Source organism: Erythranthe guttata, chromosome 14 (assembly GCF_056151865.1).
Source record: "Erythranthe guttata isolate IM_541 chromosome 14, IM_541, whole genome shotgun sequence".
Taxonomy (NCBI): Eukaryota; Viridiplantae; Streptophyta; class Magnoliopsida; order Lamiales; family Phrymaceae; genus Erythranthe; species Erythranthe guttata.
The window spans coordinates 17,990,119-18,009,355 of NC_142546.1; the positions used below are offsets into that span (position 1 = coordinate 17,990,119).

Here is a 19,237-nt window from a genome sequence, read left to right on the forward strand (position 1 = left end):
AACACACTCGTAACATCGAAGAAATGGCTACAATCCTCTAATTCGAACCTCTCCAAATGAACCTCATTCATCACTTTGTTGTTTCACAAGAAAAAAAAAAAAAAAAAAACTACTTGGATAATTGTTGCTTCGACGTAGTTGATATTATTGAAAAATATGAACAATTTGTAAAATTTTAAAAATCCAGAAGGAGAGAATCTGTTCAGACGTAAATGTTTTTAAAATTATATTGGAAAAATCCGTGCTACTTAGAAAAAATACTCGATATCAAGCCCCTTGGGAAAATGGTGTACAAATCACACTTCGAACCATATTCCGATCAATTATCTTAAATTTGAACCAGTTTTTGAAGCACTCTGGTCTGATGGTTCAACCGGGGATTTCGTAGTTCTTCAATTGACCGATATTATGTGTTTCCAAAAAATCTCACCAATTAGCAGCAAAACAATAAACCATTACTTACGTTGAAAGTACGGCACATTCATTTAAGTTGAAAGTGCCTCATGCACCATTTATAATTGCATTATACCGCGGTTAAAATAATCAAATAGGTAAAAAATAAAAATTACGAGGATCAATATATTCGACATAAAGATGCTTCTACAAAACCCCATCCATCTTCTATATCTGGCCCTATCCAAAATCCTGAAATTAGTACTTGGTCACTACGACAAAATACAATACGCTCAAGACATTGTTTTGCGGGAGCGTATATACTCAAATCGCAGCTTTTATTCGAAGAAATCATCCCTCCGTCACTGTAGTTGCGCAACATAGGCCGTTTACCTGCAAATTCAAATCGTTCAAACGCGTGTATCTATTAATTTTTTTCCTTTTTCCTTTTTCCCCCATAACCTTTTCACCACTTATTTCCAATTTCGAAGGGGCAAATGAGTCCCAAAAACTATTTCAAGTGCTTCCAAAAATCACTTTCGTAAGTCGAGACAGGTTTTATTTGAATTTTATATATATATATATATGCACTAATTAATATTAAGGCTTACATGAATCACTTATACTCACTCGGTTTACAATCTGAAGATCCCATTTTGAATTGGAAAACTGAATAATGGTTTAACTACTGCATTGAAAGATCGGGGATTTTTTTTTTCTCGGGGAAATTAGAATCATAAGCAAATATTTTAACAGATAAAAAAATTTGAGGTACCTTTTATTTCTCACACGTAATGAAGAGTTCTAAAGTTCTTTGCTCGGGTAGTCAGTTATGAACTGCATACTATAATAGTATAATGACGTAATGCCTTATTATAGATCGATGCAGTATTCAGTATTATAGGAACCTTAGAAAATAATACGCATAGGACAAAGGCGACAATTTTCTGCGTAAACTAAAGTATCGTCAAGTAAAACGAAAAAAGAACCTGTTCTGTTGGTTATGGGATTTATAAGGCTTGTACGAGTTGATCTTCTTGAATGAGTTCCCTATATCAAGTACCATAAAATTACGAGTGGTGAGATATGCCGACCTAATCAAGTATTGTATCTCAATTTTGGGATTACTATGTACATAAAAAATCACATATTGAATAATCGATAACTTGATCTGTAAGTTTTGATGATAACTAAAAAAGAACTAAATAGAGATTAAGTTGAGCCAGTGTAAAGTTAGCATAACCCCCTCGAACTTGTCGAAATTTAATATGCTTTTGACCGAACGATGATGTAAAGAAGCAAAATAAACCGAATAAAACAAATATCTCTGTATATTTCTGATTACACGTGATGCTCTAGTAGTAAGAAGAATGAAATTCAGCTTTGCTTTCCAATATATAAAAAAATTAGACGAACCGAAGAGAAAACTACATAAATTGTAATTCTAACTTCACTACAAAGAATCTTGCTGTAAAAGTCATGCCGTAAGAAACTTTTCCTTTACAACTTTCACAGGTTACACGGAGCACAATGAAACTAAACATTAGTACGAACCAAAATAAAACGAAGTTCACAAAATAATTTTCGTAGACGAGAGAATTAATCTTTCACCGTAGGCTACCAAAATCAAATTAGACTAAAAACACAAATTAGACAAGCAAAGAATACTAAATACATTGCTATTATTTCGTCATTCACATTTGAGAATAAAACAAACAAGGACAAAATGCACTTCACCCCCTACAAATTTACCATTTTCGCACTTTTCCCCCTAAAAATTCAAAAAAAGGATACTCCCCATTCGAAATATTATTTTGGTTGCACTTTGCCCAGAAATCAATATTTTGAGGGCATAGTGCAACAAAAATAACATTTTAAAGTGGCAACGTGCAACAAAAATACTCAATTCCGATGGATAATCCATCGGAGTTTTGCTATCGCGGCAAGGTGCAACAAGAATAATATTTTGAAGGGGGGGCATTCACTTTAAAAAATTGAAGAGGTAAAGTGCGAAAATTAGAAATTTACAGGGGTGATTTACAATTTGCACTTAAAACAATTGAATTCGAAAAAAATCTACACACATATGAGAGCAATTACCCAAAGAAGCATGACCTAGCCAATATTTGCCCCCAAATAGTTTGTTCATTACACTAAATAAACAATGCCCAAATTATAAACAGAAGAAGCAAGATATTCAAACTTTTTCTCATTCCCTTTCCATTTATTGTTACTGTTATTGAACACTTCTTTTTTTATTCAGAGGCAAGAAAAAAAAAAGAGAGAGAGAGTTCAGAAAATAGTGCGGTTACCTGCAATTGGTGTAGGCGGTAGCAGAAGGGCGAGAGCGAGGTGACGGTGAGTAAGTATGCCATGGGAGCGGCAACGGATATTTATCAAACCCCCTCCCTTCCTTCTCTTGAAAATAAGCAACCGGGTTTTTTTTTCTTTAGCTAGTTTCAAGTGTAAGAGAATGGGTAAAATAAAGGACCCTCCAACCAATTTTATTTTGAATTTGCATAAAACCATCAATTTTACCCCAGGTTGTAAAAGCTGGGAATCGGACCCAAGTCCGTTAGGCACCGCCCTCACAATAAATTAGAATAAATTCAGTTTTTTTAATATAATTTTAGATATTATTTATAAATACTTAAAATATATAAATATAAATATATATATATATATATATATATATATATATATATATATATATATTTATATATATATATATATATATATTTATATATATATATAAACATATTAAACATAATTTTACCCCCATCATTTATACATCATAATCGAATAATAATAATAATTAGATCATTATATAATACAATCCTGTACAAAATAAAAATAAAACGAAAATCTTGTAAAATTATATTTAAACTTTACAAGCATGTATTATTAGGTCAGTTAAAAATAAAAAATAACATTAACAAAAAAAACAAAGTATAAACTGATTTCTAATTAAAATCCCAACTTATTTTTAGAACATTGATAATGTTATTGTCTACTATTGTAATATTACTTTAAATACAATAATATTACTATGGTGGACGGTAGTATAACTGTCGTTACAATAATATTACTGTGGATAACAGTAATTTTACTGTCAACCACATCAATATTAATTATTTTGGCTTTTTATTAGGTTTGCCTTTGTTAAACGGTCAACATATTAATATTACTCCATTACACAATAATAGTGATTTTTGTTGTATTAATATTATTGTGCTAGAGAGTAATATTATAGCAATATTATTGTGTTAAACAGTCGTATAGTTAATATGACGGTCAACCACAAAAATATTACTTTTTAAACAAGCAAAAAGATGTTAACGAAAAAAAAGGTCAATGCCGCAGGAGACCGGCATTGACCGCCGAAAGAAGTAAAAAAAATCAAAAAAGACAACGTCGGAAACCGGCAGAAAACAAGGAGAAAAAAATCAATGCTGGAGATCGGCAGTCAGCGGCGGCGACGGGCGAAATTGTACTAAAAATTGAATTTTGGCTCACAATTCAATAATTCGTGAAATTTGGTACCAAATTTAGGTTAAATTGAATTAAATGATGAAACTGGAGTATATTAAAATGTCAGAGGGTATTTTAGTCTTTTACACACCTCTGGATGATATTTGGTTTTTTTTGTAAAAGAGTTTTTTGTCTAAAAATAGGCTTATTTATAATGTCCCCATTAAAAAATGCAAATAAAAATTATAATTCAACTATAAATAAATACAAGAGAGGAGAGAGAGAGAGAGAGAGAGAGAGAGAGAGAGAGAGAGGGGGGGTAAGTAAAGATATCTTGGGTGAGAGAAAGATGAGTGTGTGTGTGAAAGAAAGAAACATACATATGTGGAATAGTTAGAGTGATATATTGGATTTGTTTCCTTATTTAAATAAATAACTATTTTTATATAAATATTATTGAGAGTATTTATGTCTGTATATTAATAATTTTCTCATTCATATTATTATTTTAATTAACGGACTTATACCTATATTCATCTAATAAAATAGATCTCTATTTATATATGTCCAAAATAAGAGGTGTCTAGCCAACTTTCCCATTCTTTTTATTAAGTTCATTGTTCTTATTTTGGCAAGAAATACTCTTAATAAGATGGGAAAATTAACAAGAACCCCATCAGCTAGGAAATGTAATTAAGGAAACACACCATCCCAAAAATAATTAGAGAAAACCCCCTTAGGTATATTTCCAACAAAATTAATTTTTAATAATCCCCAAACTACCCTTATAAAGCCCATAGATACCCATTCATCGTTCTTCATTCTCTCTTCCATTCTCTCTTCCATTCTCTTCATTCATAGAAACAACAGCGGCAGAGGAGGACCATGTCTCAAGTCATCAGCAACGGAGACGTGAAGACCATGGCAGCGGCGGAGACGATTGCAGCGGCGACGGAGACCGAGACGATGGATGCGGCGATGGAGAGTGAAAATCATGTCTCAAGTTATCGGCGCCAGAAAACCATGTCTTTTGAGTAGCTCTAAATTTGTTTCTCTGATCTAGTTGGTTTCATTCTAGATCTATATTCTGTTTTTTGTTTCAATCTAAATCTAGTTGGTAAATGAAAAAAGGTTTGTTTGGGTTCAAGGATTGTGGGTGGGATGAAGTCGCAAGGTGTGGGATTGGAATGGGATGAAGTTGCGAGGATTATGGGATGGTGTGATGTTGTGACGGCGTGGAGAGGCAGATTTAGAGTGTTTTTGGTAGATAAGGCGAAGGACGACGGGGATAGAGAAATTCGAGCAGGCTGGAACCTTAATCGACTACGTACATGTTCAATAGTCGATTAAGTTTAGTCGACTATGCTCTGGTGGTCGAGTAACGTTAATCGACTCCAATTTTTTATTTTATTTTTTAGATTTTTTGTTTATTGATTCCAATTGTATAAATCAATTATAATGTTTGTATATTTTTTATTTTTGTAAAAATAGTATCAATTTTAGTTTTTACATAGTTTTGTTTTCTCTATTTTTAGTGTTCGGTTTCTTAATCGACTATGCTTATATCTCGTAGTCGATTAATATACCTGATAAAGAAAAAAAAGTTAAAAAACGAAGAAATTTTTTTTTTTAAAAAACGGCTGATGAGGTGGCATGGACATAATTGGGGATATTGTCCATGAGGTGGCAGGGCCATAATTAGAAAAATAGGTGGCTAAAATTAGAAAAGGATTTCTCTCAAATTGTGCAAAATAGTTTCGGTCTCTCCTTATTAAAAGAAGTATTGAGGGGTTATATCAAAAAGTCCCTGAATAAGATATATAGAAATAAAAATTCTCAATATATCAAAAATCATCCAAATCCCACAATATTCTCCTTTGTCTAATGCCAGTCCAACCATCCCCATTATGGTACAACCAGTGTCAACCCAAGTATTTATAATAGAGTCAATCATCAACGTAACATGTGTCTTAGCATCACCCAATAAATTGACACGCAAAGCATGATAAGAACATAACTCATGCTAGCTATTTTATTGATAGTAGCTTGAAAGTAAGGTAAAGTGCAAGAATTAAATGGAATACAAGCATCATAAAACCATAATGCAATGGTCAATTCCGTATCTTTCCATTTGTCTTTATTTCGCATGCATGTTTTAATACTAGTTGGGAAGAAAGACTTGCACCTTTTTTACAAAAATGAGTTAATAGCATGCGAAGTTTTCTTTTTCCATTCGAAACATCTGTTTGAGAAGGAATTGCATCTTCTTCGCAAGCCTCTCGATCTCCAATCATCACTCTCTTGGCCTTACTTTAGTGCACATGAGCATCCAACAAATCTTTGATTTCAAGTTGAACCTCTAAACTAACTTTTTGGTATGTACTCATACTTCCTTTTGTTCCAGAAAGGTGTTGCTTCATCCTATTAATACCTTCATCCTATTAAATCCACAAATCCATATCTTCTTCCTTTTCGCATTTGTACTTTGAGTAACGTATTTCCATGTTGGGTCCTTTTTTTTGTCTAATCGAATGAGCTGCTGAAGCTTGTGTCCCCCGAGACATTGCTTTGTTCTCAACCATAGTTTTCTAATAAAATAAGAGAAAACGAACAAAGTAAGCCTTAATTGTCTTGATGCAGAAGCACAACAAAGAATTAATTACAACGAATTAATCTGACATAACACAAAAGCCTTGGAATCCACCAGAAAATTGAGAGAAATCTCAGATTTTATTGATAATAAATGATGGTCTGAAAAATTAGTCCTATAGCAACTATTTCTACTAATAAAAGCCGAACACCCTAATCAAACTAGGAAAACGAAAAATTTACCAAAAAAGACAAATAAAATACTCCTAAATCTAATAGAATTCTACAAATAGGAAACAACCCAATTTGCGGATTTCAAATCCAAATTTTGTATAATTAATTATAAATTATTTATTTTTTTCCTAAAACTGCAAAAACATCGTTTTAATGGCCTAAACGACCTCGAAACGTCAAAATCTATCGCCGCCTCCGTCGTTCGGATTGGGAAACTCTTAGCCCCGCGTTTTTCCGCCTCCGTGTCCTCTTCATCATGTATTTAGTTTTCATTATGTTTGATTGTATGTGCATGCAAAAATACGTATAAAACTACAAATTATAAAGTCTAGAGCAACTACTCATGTATACGTGAACCAACTAACTGAAACAAACAAGTAACTGTTTGTGTACTTCAAATACCAATTCTACGTAAACTCTATGTAATTAGATCAATATTCCAATATTGAAATTATAAATTTATAATCTGAAAAAAAAAAGGTTTAGCTGCAAGTTCGGGACGACGGCTGGGTATGGTGGATTTGGAGTGAGAGCGGCAGCCCGCAACAGAACTCTCTATCTCTCTCTCTCATAAATTTGTGTATTAGAACGAAGTCATTATGGCCCCTTGTTTATTAATTGAAAATTTTTAAGTTCAGTCAAAAAGACCATTTTCAGCCAGTTTCCAAATTAACGGTCTAACCGGTCAAAAAATTGGTTTTTAACAATTAACACGCTTTTTATAACTTTCAGGTTTATTAACCGGACAAGACAAAGCACCGGTTAGCGGTTGACCGGTGGAACCGGCCGGTCTGATCTGGGTTTCAAAAAATTGAAAGTTATAGAAGTTCTCCTTCTATTTGTACTAGGTAATAAATAATTCATGAATTTAATGTGCTCTTATGCTAAAATACTACACACGTTATATCGGAATTGGCTACCACCTTTTTGGTCAAACAATTCTAATGATTCAATGAGTCTAGAAATTATTATGCACAATACAATATGTAGTAATAAACAACATTTTAACTTTTTCTTTTTTAGGAAAAAATGGATTTCATTATATATAAATAAGTAAATAACCCAATCTCCTTCATTACAAGATGAATCTGCCATTGAATCAAAGACATGGGCCAATAGATTCTCAGTCCGTCTAACAAAAGAAAAGATACACGAAGTAAAGGAAAGAGAAGTAATTAAATATTCTTCCACAAAGGATCCAAAAGAAGAAAATGGAGAACCACCAATATGAGGGACATTTTTGTCCATACATAAAATGGAAACCAACCATCCCTACAATTCGCACTAATATATAGAGGTAGAATATATATATATATATATATATATATATATATATATATATATATATATATAGATAGGGGTTTTGCAGTCTTACACCATTAATCTACACAGAATAACGCACACATTCATATATATGTGCCTAAGTGGATCTCATAAACCATAGATAGATAAATACCCATAAAAGACCAAAAAAATGAAATCGTCAACAAGACTATTTTTGCCAGTTCTCATCGAGAAAATATCCGGCACTTCCTTCTGATGGTTTCTATATCCTTACACAAAGACAGTAAATTATTCAAAATTCGAAAACCGAGAAAACTTTCATGAGTATTTTTTAGAAAAATCATCGCACATTCGCCCTGGGTCTCAAATTACTCTCTTCATGCTCGTAACTATCTCCATCATCAAACCTGTTCGACCTCCCTCCTCCTCTTCCTCCTCCTCGTTTCCCAAACGACCCTCCTCCTCTGCCTTGTTTTCTATCTCCTCCTCTAGGCTTTGAAAATTTACCATCTCTGCCATTATATGAACTCTCTCGAAAATCTCCATCGTTTCTCTTTCCAGACGACCTATCAAATCCTCTATTCATAGAGCTTCTCCGATCGTCCATCCTCTCACCCCCACGGCCCCCACTCCCTCGCCCCCGCCCCCTCCCCCGCCCCTGCCCCCGGCCCCCATATGCATTATTACCTCTTTGCCTATCACCATCATCGGAATCTGTTTCAGAGAAAGACTCTTCTCTAAAACTGGATCTTCCTCCTCTTTTAGATACTCCTCTCTTCTCATTCTTTTTCGATCTATTATACCCAATCTCCTCATCTGAATCATCATCTGAACCAAAATCTCTAGCCCCTCTATTTCTACTATGCTGTTTTTCATTAGCAACATGACTCGATTTCCACTTGGGGTGAACCGGAAGGTCATCATCGGTATCGAAGTCCACATCCGAATCGGAAAACGCCTTTCGGTTCTTGCTTCGTGTTGTGGCTTTATTATTTTTAAAATTATCATTATTATTGGCACGAGGATTATTGCGCGAACTATCTTTCGTAGTATCAAAATCTTCGGATTCGGAGTCAGCTTCGAGCTCCGAGAAATCCACTCGAGGAGTATTAGGCGCTTCGTTATGGGCAACCACTTCGTAATTGTCCACGTCATCATCGTCGTCTTCTTCGTCAAAGTCATTGAAGCCTACTACACTGGGTCTCGTCGGACCAGAATCGGAGTACTTTGAAGTTCTATTACTATTACTGCCCCTTTCGAAACCATCTTCATATCGAGAATTATTTTCACGGCCATCGAACTTGTGCTGAGAATCTGCGAACTCGAACTGAGCAACATCTGCTCCATCAGATTCGTTGTCGTCAAAATCGAAATTCCAAGCGCCAGTTCTTTCGGATAACTTGTCTGTGTTCGTTCTTGGACCACCACGTTGTTGTTGTTGATGATTGTTTGAGAATTGACTTTCACCGTATGTGTCGGGCGGGCGCTTGTGCTCGCAGTGGAAACATGCTGTGTTTCTCCTATAGTTTAGGAAATTGCACCTGTACAACCATCCTCAAGTTAATCAATTATTACATTAAACTGTAGAATTATATAATTTTGTTAATCACAAAAAATTTTGTTTTTATCTTCTTTTTATTCGCACTTTTAATCACACAAACGCGCGCACACACACACACACACACAAAGGGAGAGAGAGAGAGAGAGAGAGAGAGAGAGAGAGAGAGAGAGAGAGAGAGAGAGAGAGAGAGAGAGAGAGAGAGAGAGAGAGAGAGAGAGAGAGAGAGAGAGAGAGAGAGAGAGAGAGAGAGAGAGAGAGAGAGAGAGAGAGAGAGAGAGAGAGAGAGAGAGAGAGAGAGAGAGAGAGAGAGAGAGAGAGAGAGAGAGAGGAGAGAGAGAGAGAGAGAGAGAGAGAGAGAGAGAGAGAGAGAGAGAGAGAGAGAGAGAGAGAGAGAGAGAGAGAGAGAGAGAGAGAGAGAGAGAGAGAGAGAGAGAGAGAGAGAGAGAGAGAGAGAGAGAGAGAGAGAGAGAGAGAGAGAGAGAGAGAGGAGAGAGAGAGAGAGAGAGAGAGAGAGAGAGAGAGAGAGAGAGAGAGAGAGAGAGAGAGAGAGAGAGAGAGAGAGAGAGAGAGAGAGAGAGAGAGAGAGAGAGAGAGAGAGAGAGAGAGAGAGAGAGAGAGAGAGAGAGAGAGAGAGAGAGAGAGAGAGAGAGAGAGAGAGAGAGAGAGAGAGAGAGAGAGAGAGAGAGAGAGAGAGAGAGAGAGAGAGAGAGAGAGAGAGAGAGAGAGAGAGAGAGAGAGAGAGAGAGAGAGAGAGAGAGAGAGAGAGAGAGAGAGAGAGAGAGAGAGAGAGAGAGAGAGAGAGAGAGAGAGAGAGAGAGAGAGAGAGAGAGAGAGAGAGAGAGAGAGAGAGAGAGAGAGAGAGAGAGAGAGAGAGAGAGAGAGAGAGAGAGAGAGAGAGAGAGAGAGAGAGAGAGAGAGAGAGAGAGAGAGAGAGAGAGAGAGAGAGAGAGAGAGAGAGAGAGAGAGAGAGAGAGAGAGAGAGAGAGAGGAGAGAGAGAGAGAGAGAGAGAGAGAGAGAGAGAGAGAGAGAGAGAGAGAGAGAGAGAGAGAGAGAGAGAGAGAGAGAGAGAGAGAGAGAGAGAGAGAGAGAGAGAGAGAGGAGAGGAGAGAGAGAGAGAGAGAGAGAGGAGAGAGAGAGAGAGAGAGAGAGAGAGAGAGAGAGAGAGAGAGAGAGAGAGAGAGAGAGAGAGAGAGATGGTAACGTACTCGGGGCATTCCCATTCGCCTGGAAGCAACTGTCTCTTAGGACGCTTGGCATCGCATTGGAGGCACACAGTATTTTTGGCAAAGTTCATGAAGTCGCACCTGATAAAATGATAAGCGTAAGCAAAAACCAGAGTCATTTACGTAATAACATCAGCACAAAATGCAATAAAAAGAGTATCAAGTAGTTCTGTACCAAATGGTGAGCCTAGCTTTTCTTATGCTATTTAATTTCCAGGACCCCAACATAACTGAATTACACCATAGATAACTTCACCTAAAATTATCTATAGATTCAGAACTTAACTGTCGATGTAATATTGGGCCTCGTTGGACCACAGGAAGTCTAATAAATAATGTCCCAATGAAAAAGATCAGAGCCATTTTTTTTCCACAATTGAGAGCCGGTCCAAAAAGTTATTGGACTAATCAAACATCCAATAAGATCCAATTATTTAATTTATCATGGCGTAATCTTACCAACCAAACGAGGCCTTAGAGGATTAGGGTCAAGTAGGATCCCTATTTGAGCTCCTTATTTTAGGTCATATATAAAATATGTTCTACAGATATATTACCAAAAGACCCTAAGGACTTCGACAAATGATGAAAAATTCACAAATAAAATCACAATAATAAATTCAGAACTTATAATAATAAATAATTATTGTGTCCGAATAATAAAAAGTCGTGAAACTTACTTTGCACAGAGCCAATCACCCTTTTTCATTTCAACATCGTCGCGCCCGACTCTTCTTTTAGGAGTGGGAGGTGGTTGCTTAACCTTTGGCGGAGGCTTCTTAATTACGGGAGGCGGGAGATTCGGATCTATCGGAACTGCACTTAGCTTGACTACCTCATGGAGCAATTTTCGAACAACGGTTTTGACAGATTTCATTTTTAAAAGGGATTTATTTGCAACTGATCCCTCAGTTGGATCAAAACCATACTCAAGTAGGATTCGCATTACGTCAATTGTTCGAGCTTCATCCTCTTTATTTGTGAGCAGATACGCCTTTTCGCAAGAGCTCCTCAGACGGCACGAACTACAAACCTGATACGTGAAAATTGAAGATATCATGGAGCTGTTGTCTATCATAATTACCACAACTTATATTCGAAAAATGCTGTCCTAAACCAAGATCTGTCTATTATACAATAAATAAAAATTACTATACAAATAAATGTATGGAACTTTAAGCTTACATCTCCTTCATCCAGATGTACATGCTTCCTTAGCAATTTGGATGAAAAGACCACCCTCTTGTCTGCAGTAGGGCATCCATAACCTACCAATATTTGAAGATCTTGTCTCGACAATGACCTGAAATACATATACCACAAGTCACAAACCAGAAACAAACTTGAGAATTGTTTAAAAAAAACCCAATAAAAATGCACCACAGAGCAAGAAAAAGTAGCACCTAAAGATATGAAAACCTACCCCACCCTAAAGCGAGAGAGAGAGAGAGAGAGAGAGAGGACATATATATATATATATATATATATATATATATATATATATATATATATATATATATATATATATATATATATATATATATATATATATATATATATATATATATATATACACGTAACTTCTAGGAAATGAATGTGAATGCATAAAATACTTGATGTTCAGTTTCATTGCTTGTTACAGTTAAAAAGATGCTGCCGCAGTTGATCTGTACCGATTTAGCTTTGTAGCACAAGATACAAATTCACAATGTTCCTCTCTTATTCTTTTTAAAGTCAGAAGTCGGAGAAGAACCATATTATTTAAGATAGCATACACAAATCAGACAAACGAAATTGTTCCCACAACATCAAAGTGGCTCTAAGCATAATTTGTTATTTTTTGGTTATAATATTATAAATGGCAGTAGCTGCCAGTAGGCATAGTTTGTTTAAAAGCATCTCCACAATCTCTATACTCATATTAAGTTAGACAAATGAAGTAACTTCACAAGTTTACAACCCCCCGTCAGAAACGTTTCTTGAGTATATAGAATTTAAAGACAAATCCACGCTATCGGTAAGAAAACAAAAATATCCAGACATGGTGCCTTGCCTAAACAGGTGATTCAAACATTTTCAGTCGTAACAGTAACGTTGAGATGACAATCGTACTTATCCTTTTTTTTCCTGCTATAGATTGTCTTGACAGAACTTAACGATTAACAACATGTAGCCAAATAATTAGATAAAATTCTGACATGTTTCAAATTTGTTAAAAGCACAAACTACAGAACTAAAACATACCAAAACAAAAAACATTCTCATATTTCTCAGAGACATTTCATCAAACACAATGCGCTCACCAAATACATATAAGAAATGCATGAAAACTATGCACACAATCAAATTGAAGCAAACAAAACCTCAATATATCGAATCGATCGCAGCCGAAGTTGATGACTTCTCATATTTCTCAGAGACATTTCATCAAGCACCATGCGCTCACCCAATACATATATGAAATGCATGAAAACTATACTATACATACAATCAAATTGAAGCGAGAGAAACCTCAATATATCGAATCGATCGCGGCCGAAGTTGATGACGGCATCCTGCACGGTTCGAAAATCCCGAGCAAAGTCGAGCCTTTTATCCTCCATCTTCGAACCCTCCGAAAAATCGATGCCGAGACCTTCCATCATACCATCCTCATCCTTCCTCCTATGATCGAAGTAATTCTGCTGCACCAGCCTCTCCATCAACTCTATCCACTCCGCCCACGGGTGCACCAACTCCACCTCCTTCTTCACATCACCACTCCCCAAAAAAGATTCACTCTTAACCAATTCCGACTTCAAATCCTCCATCGCGTCCGGTTCAGGCCGGTTCGGGGCCGGGCCGGAATTGGGGCTGTTGGTTTGTTTCTTGGATTCACGCCAAGCGCGGATTCGCTGGAGGGTTTCGTCTTTTTCTTCGTGTTTTTTATCAATTTCGTCGATTTGTTCGAAAATGAAGCTCATGCGAGCGGAGAGTGAGGTGGGTTTGGGGGTGGGAGGGGGCTGGTGAGTCGACTCGGCCGAGTTGGAGAGCGAAGAGAAGTTCGCTCTGTTTGGAAATTGGGAGAGGAGACGAAGGGAGAAGATTTCTGAACATTTGAGGCGCCGCAGAAGAAGATTTGAGAGTGCCATTTTTCTTTGAAAGGAGAAGGAATTAAAAAAAACTAAAACCCCGCCATGGGAGGAGAGACTGATGAAGAAAGAGCAGAGTCTGCGAGAGTGTGCATAAACCCCTGCGAAGGTGCAAAATCTTTTTCAATAAATTATAAATTACTACATTTTGCCCTTTCACCCTTCAACTTTTTAGGGGAAGACATTAAATCCCTAAACCATAGTTTACTTAACAGTTCGGTCCCCATTGAAATAAAGTGGCTCTCCCCACACCCTAATTTTGAAAATTTTTTAGACATAGATCCCTATGCACTAGGGGGCTTTTTTGGATGGGATTGGATAGTTAATGTTGGGTTAAAATGTTGATGAGTAACACTAATCATTGGTGGCGAGGCCAGAAATTTTTGTGAGGGTGAACTTAAATATATTGGGGGTTTACCGAATTTTTTTTTTTATTTTTTGAACTTTTTTTTGCATTAAGTAGCACAAAACAAGTGACTAAATATATAATTTAACCAAATAACATAAATCAAACTCTTAAAAGTTGCATTTTAAAATATAATCATGCAATCTTTTCACCAATTACAATGGGCCCTTTCGAGTTTTCATGTTTTGAAAATTATTCATAATTGTGTTATTGTCAATTCCCGCGCAAATGTCTCTTTCAATAAAAACAAGCAAAGCATCACTCAACCATTCATCATTCATTCGGTTGTGCAATCTACTCTTTGTTATGATACTATGGCTGAAGATGTCGTTTCGAATTTAGCAACAGCAACCGACAACGTTAATGACAAAGTTAAAATCAAGTAAATCAGGATACACCTTGTTTCTCCCAGTTTCTACCATTTTGCGAGCAAGATCACTAATTTCATTCAATCCATGAAATTCACTACTTAAGCGCATATCAACAATGTAAGTATCCAACTGATCATTGAGCTCACATTTGTTGAGTTCGGTGAAGTCTTGTGGATAAAAATCAACAAGACGAAGTAACTTGTCCTTGTCAAAGTGAGAAATGCATTAGATGGATCAAGGCAAGCAATGCACACAAAAAATTCCATGGTCGAATCAGAGAATCGAGCATTTAGCTCTCCAAGTTGCATATCCAAAATAGTGTAAAATGTCTCAACCTTATTGATACAATCCTGACAAGCTACTCCAGGGTGAAGAATTGGATCGGAAGAAGCTAAAGTGTACGATTTTAAAGAATTTATTTGTGTTGTCCTTGAACAATAAAGGCTTGAATCAGATATTTGAAGACTCATTGATGTGGAATTGGAAAAAAAAAAAAAAAAGAGCAAATAATTTGTTGGAAAAGTCGAATTCCATGCATCCGAGATTCTCGCCTATCTCTGGCAGTTTTACCATTACAGTTATAACTCTCTCATATGGTGTCCGATTAATATGATTCAAATTGCTGAGGAAATCAAATCCAACTGAGAGTTCTACAACTGTCATGTTTTGAGCGGAGAGATAGATTCAAAGCGGCACAATGTCTTAATCCAGCTTGAAGTGCATGCACGTGCACAGCCCAACGTCTACGTGAGTTTAGAAGGGTAGATGAATATTAAAACTTGCAAGACAATTAGCATGTTCGGGAATATAAGTGAAAATTTAAATACGGCATTTGGAATACAAGAGGGTGCCAAATAAAACGTCCTGCTCATATTTAATAAAACCTTTTGTTCTAGGAGTGACATTACGGATAGAAGTTACGCATATCTCAACCGATCATGCAATTCGATGTGCCAAATATACGTATTTGTACATTTACGACCCATAGACTCATAATATGTCAAACTATAATGATTCAAGAGTCCAAAAACCCGATTCACGGTAATACGTTTACCCATGGTGACACGTACATATGTGGTATAATTGTCATACCTTAAGGAAAACGTACACAAACTTTGTATGGAAAAATCACATACGTTCATCTGTATTGTCTCGCACGTTAATGTTACAATTATTTTTAGTTAATTTAATTTTTAATTTTTGAACTAATAATTAACCCTCTAATGGGTCTTAAACATGTTTGGAACATTTTCGGAATAAGTGGGAAGTAAATTGCGGCATTTGGAGCACAAAATAGTACCAAATAGCATGTCCTACTCATATTGAGTAGAATGTGTTGATGTAAAAGTGACATTACGGATAGAAGTTGCGCATATATCGGTCGATCAGGCAATTCCATATGCCTAATATACGTATTTGAACATATAACGGCCCATGGACTCATAATATGTCAGAATATGACGATTTAAGTGTCCAAAAACCTGATCCAAGGTAATACGTTCACCCATGGTGACGCATACATATGTGGAACAACTGTCATACCTTAAGGAAAACGTGCAAATACTTTGTATGTAACAATCACATACGTTCATCTGTATTGATCGCATCTTAATGTTTTAATTATTTTAATTAATTCAGTTTTTAATTCTCTAACTATCCATTAATCCTCTAATGGGTATTAAACATGTCTGGAACATTTCGAAATCAATGGGAACTTAAGTGCGGCGTTTGGAGCACAAGAGAGTATCAAATAGCATATCCTACTCATATTGAGTAGAATGTTTTGATGTAGGAGTGACATTACGGAGAGAGGTTGTGCATATATCGACCGAGCATGCATTTCGGTGCATGTAACAAATGTACGTATTTCTATAGATATTACGACCCATGACTCATAATATGTCAGAATATTATGATTCAAGGGCCCGAAAACCCGATTCACGGTAATACGTTTACCCATGGTGATGCATACATATGTGGTACAATTTTCATACCTTAAAATGTGCACATACTTTGTCTGTAACAATCACATACGTTCATATGTATTATCTCGTACATTAATGCTTTAATTATTTTAATTAATTCAATTTTAATTTTCTAGCTAATCATTAACACTCTAATGGATCTTCAACATATTTGGAACATTTTCGGAATCAATGGTAACTTAATTGCGGCATTTGGAGCACGAAAGGGTGTCAAATAGCATGTACTACCGCTAAGAGTATTAAGTGTTGATGTAGGAGTGATATTGTAGATAGAAGTTGTGCATATTTCGATCGAGCATGCATTTCGATGTACCCAATGTACATGTTTGTACAGATTACGACTCATGTACTCATAATATGATCATATAAGGGTCAAAATACCCAAATCGCGGTAATGCATTTTCCATGTTAACACATACATAATAGTTACAACCGGCATACCATAAGGCAAACGCGTACATACATTATAGGCTCCAACCGCATGCGTTGATCTATATTGTCTTGCAAGTTAATGCTTTAATTATTTTATTTTATTTTATTTTTTATTTTCTAACCAATCATTAACCCTCTAATGGATTTTAAACATGTTTGAAATATTTTTGGAATCAATGGGGACTTAATTGTGGTATTTGGAGCACAAGAGAGTACCAAATAGCATATAAATTGCATATTTGGTAGAAAGTATTGGGGCGTCTTCACATACCAAGGTTCTTGTCTCATTATACGCAACGGGTCGCGGTTCCACCCCTTTGATTTCTTGTTTTTGGATGTTTCGATCTTGCTTCTGCGTAAGGTATTGGGTCTCGTAACAAGTTTTACAGGGTTTGTATCACTTATAATAATGTATGTCATTTCTTTTTCATTTTGTCTTCTTCGTCCTCGAGCAACATATTTAGCATCCATTTGAGGAACGTCACTTTTGTGTTTCTTACAAACTCCGATTACACTTTCAAACAAAAAATACCACCCGCTTTCTCTAAAGGATTGAATTTGAATCTCTGACAGTTGAACTAATCTCCTTCCATTCACATATATCTTGATATTTCCTTTGAAGTGCTTGAGATAGGTCATTTGTAATCACCAATACCATTTTCATCAAATGACAAAAGTCTATCAACAATGTCTTGTGCTTTTGTTCGATGACTTGTACTTGAAGCATCGCGACCAATAACTTCAAGTACATCAATTACCACATCAAACATATTGATCAAACTCAACAAAGTGTTGTAATGAGAGCTCCAACGTATATCACCTGTGTATTTAAAAAAAATTAAAAGGAGAAGTTATGAGACATTCCTAAAAATGGTAAAAAAATATTAAAGCCTAAAAATAATATAACCTGCTCGCTTGAGTCATCTGTTATCTTTTCATATTGATTTTCTCTAAGCAAATCACGACGCTTACATGAAGAACCAACAACATTCAACACTCTTGTAGTAAAATCAAAAAGTGAAGAAATATGACTGTGCTTCTTAGTAACTGCTACTAAAGTTAATTGGAGCTGGTGAGCAAGCCAATGAATATAATATGCACAAGGGTTCTCATTCAAGATGAGTGTTTTTAGGCCATTAATTGACCTCTCATATTACAAGCTCCATTGTAACCTTGACCACGTAATTTAGAGACACTCAATCCATATCAAGCAAAAAAAATATCAATAGTTGCTTTAAGAGTGAAATTACTAGTATCACTAACATGTTCAACTCCTAAAAATCGCTCAATCAGACTATCAGATTTGTCGACATACCTTACTATTAAGGTCATTTTCTCATTCATTGATATATCCCTTGCTTCATCCATCATTAGACAAAACGTGGAATCACCAATACCACTTATAATATCTTTCAGAATTTCCATTCCAAATGGATTTACAATCTCCTTTTGAATACCTGAAGATGTCATCTTGTGGTTTAATGGAGCATTGTTCAGAGTAACTTCTTTAATATCCAAATTAATTTGGCCAAAGGTTTTCACAAGTTGAATAAAATTTTATGGATTAGTCGAACTTTCACCTTCATCGTGGCCACGAAATGTTAGTCCTTGTGCTGAGAAATATCGAGCCACCTCAATTGAAGTATTCAAACGCATTTTATATTTAGCATTTTCTTCATTTGACTGCTTGTGAATACCTGTCTCAATATGTTGATTTTGATTCATCATAAAGCTGCACATTTTCCCCAACTCCATTATGTGCACTGTTAGGATCTCCTATGTAAGTAGATTTTTTTTCCTTCCAATTACTAAATCCTTCAGTAACAAAATGATCACACCCGATTGACCTCCGATATCTGGTGAAACATATTTTTTATGCAGCATATTTGGATACAATATACTCCAACCAAGTACTATATTTGGTGAAACAAACGTTATTAAATCGTCTATTTTGGTGGCCATAGAATGTGAGAGAAAATGCGTCGTTATGCGGATGGCAATGACCTTTTTGCAAATTGCTCTACGAACTCGATCTCGATGATTAACATTATATTGCAAAATACAAGACCTTTGTCCAGGATCTCCGGGAAGATCTTCTAAATTAATCTCTTGGAGTGGTTTATTCGATGGAGATCCATCACCTTCTTGAAGAGGAG

General features: G+C 35.8%; 1 protein-coding gene across 1 annotated transcript; it reads right to left on the bottom strand.

The window, feature by feature from the left end:
• Nucleotides 1–8,102: 8,102 nt before the first annotated feature.
• On the bottom strand, nucleotides 8,103–14,003 carry LOC105970232 (zinc finger (Ran-binding) family protein). Its single transcript, XM_088812676.1, has 5 exons — nucleotides 13,268–14,003; nucleotides 11,942–12,059; nucleotides 11,437–11,789; nucleotides 10,739–10,837; nucleotides 8,103–9,512 (listed from the first exon to the last, which is right to left on the bottom strand). The coding sequence occupies exons 1-5, from the start codon at nucleotides 13,885–13,887 to the stop codon at nucleotides 8,312–8,314; spliced, it is 2,391 nt and encodes a 796-aa protein (XP_088668802.1). The 5' UTR covers nucleotides 13,888–14,003; the 3' UTR covers nucleotides 8,103–8,311.
• Nucleotides 14,004–19,237: the final 5,234 nt, after the last annotated feature.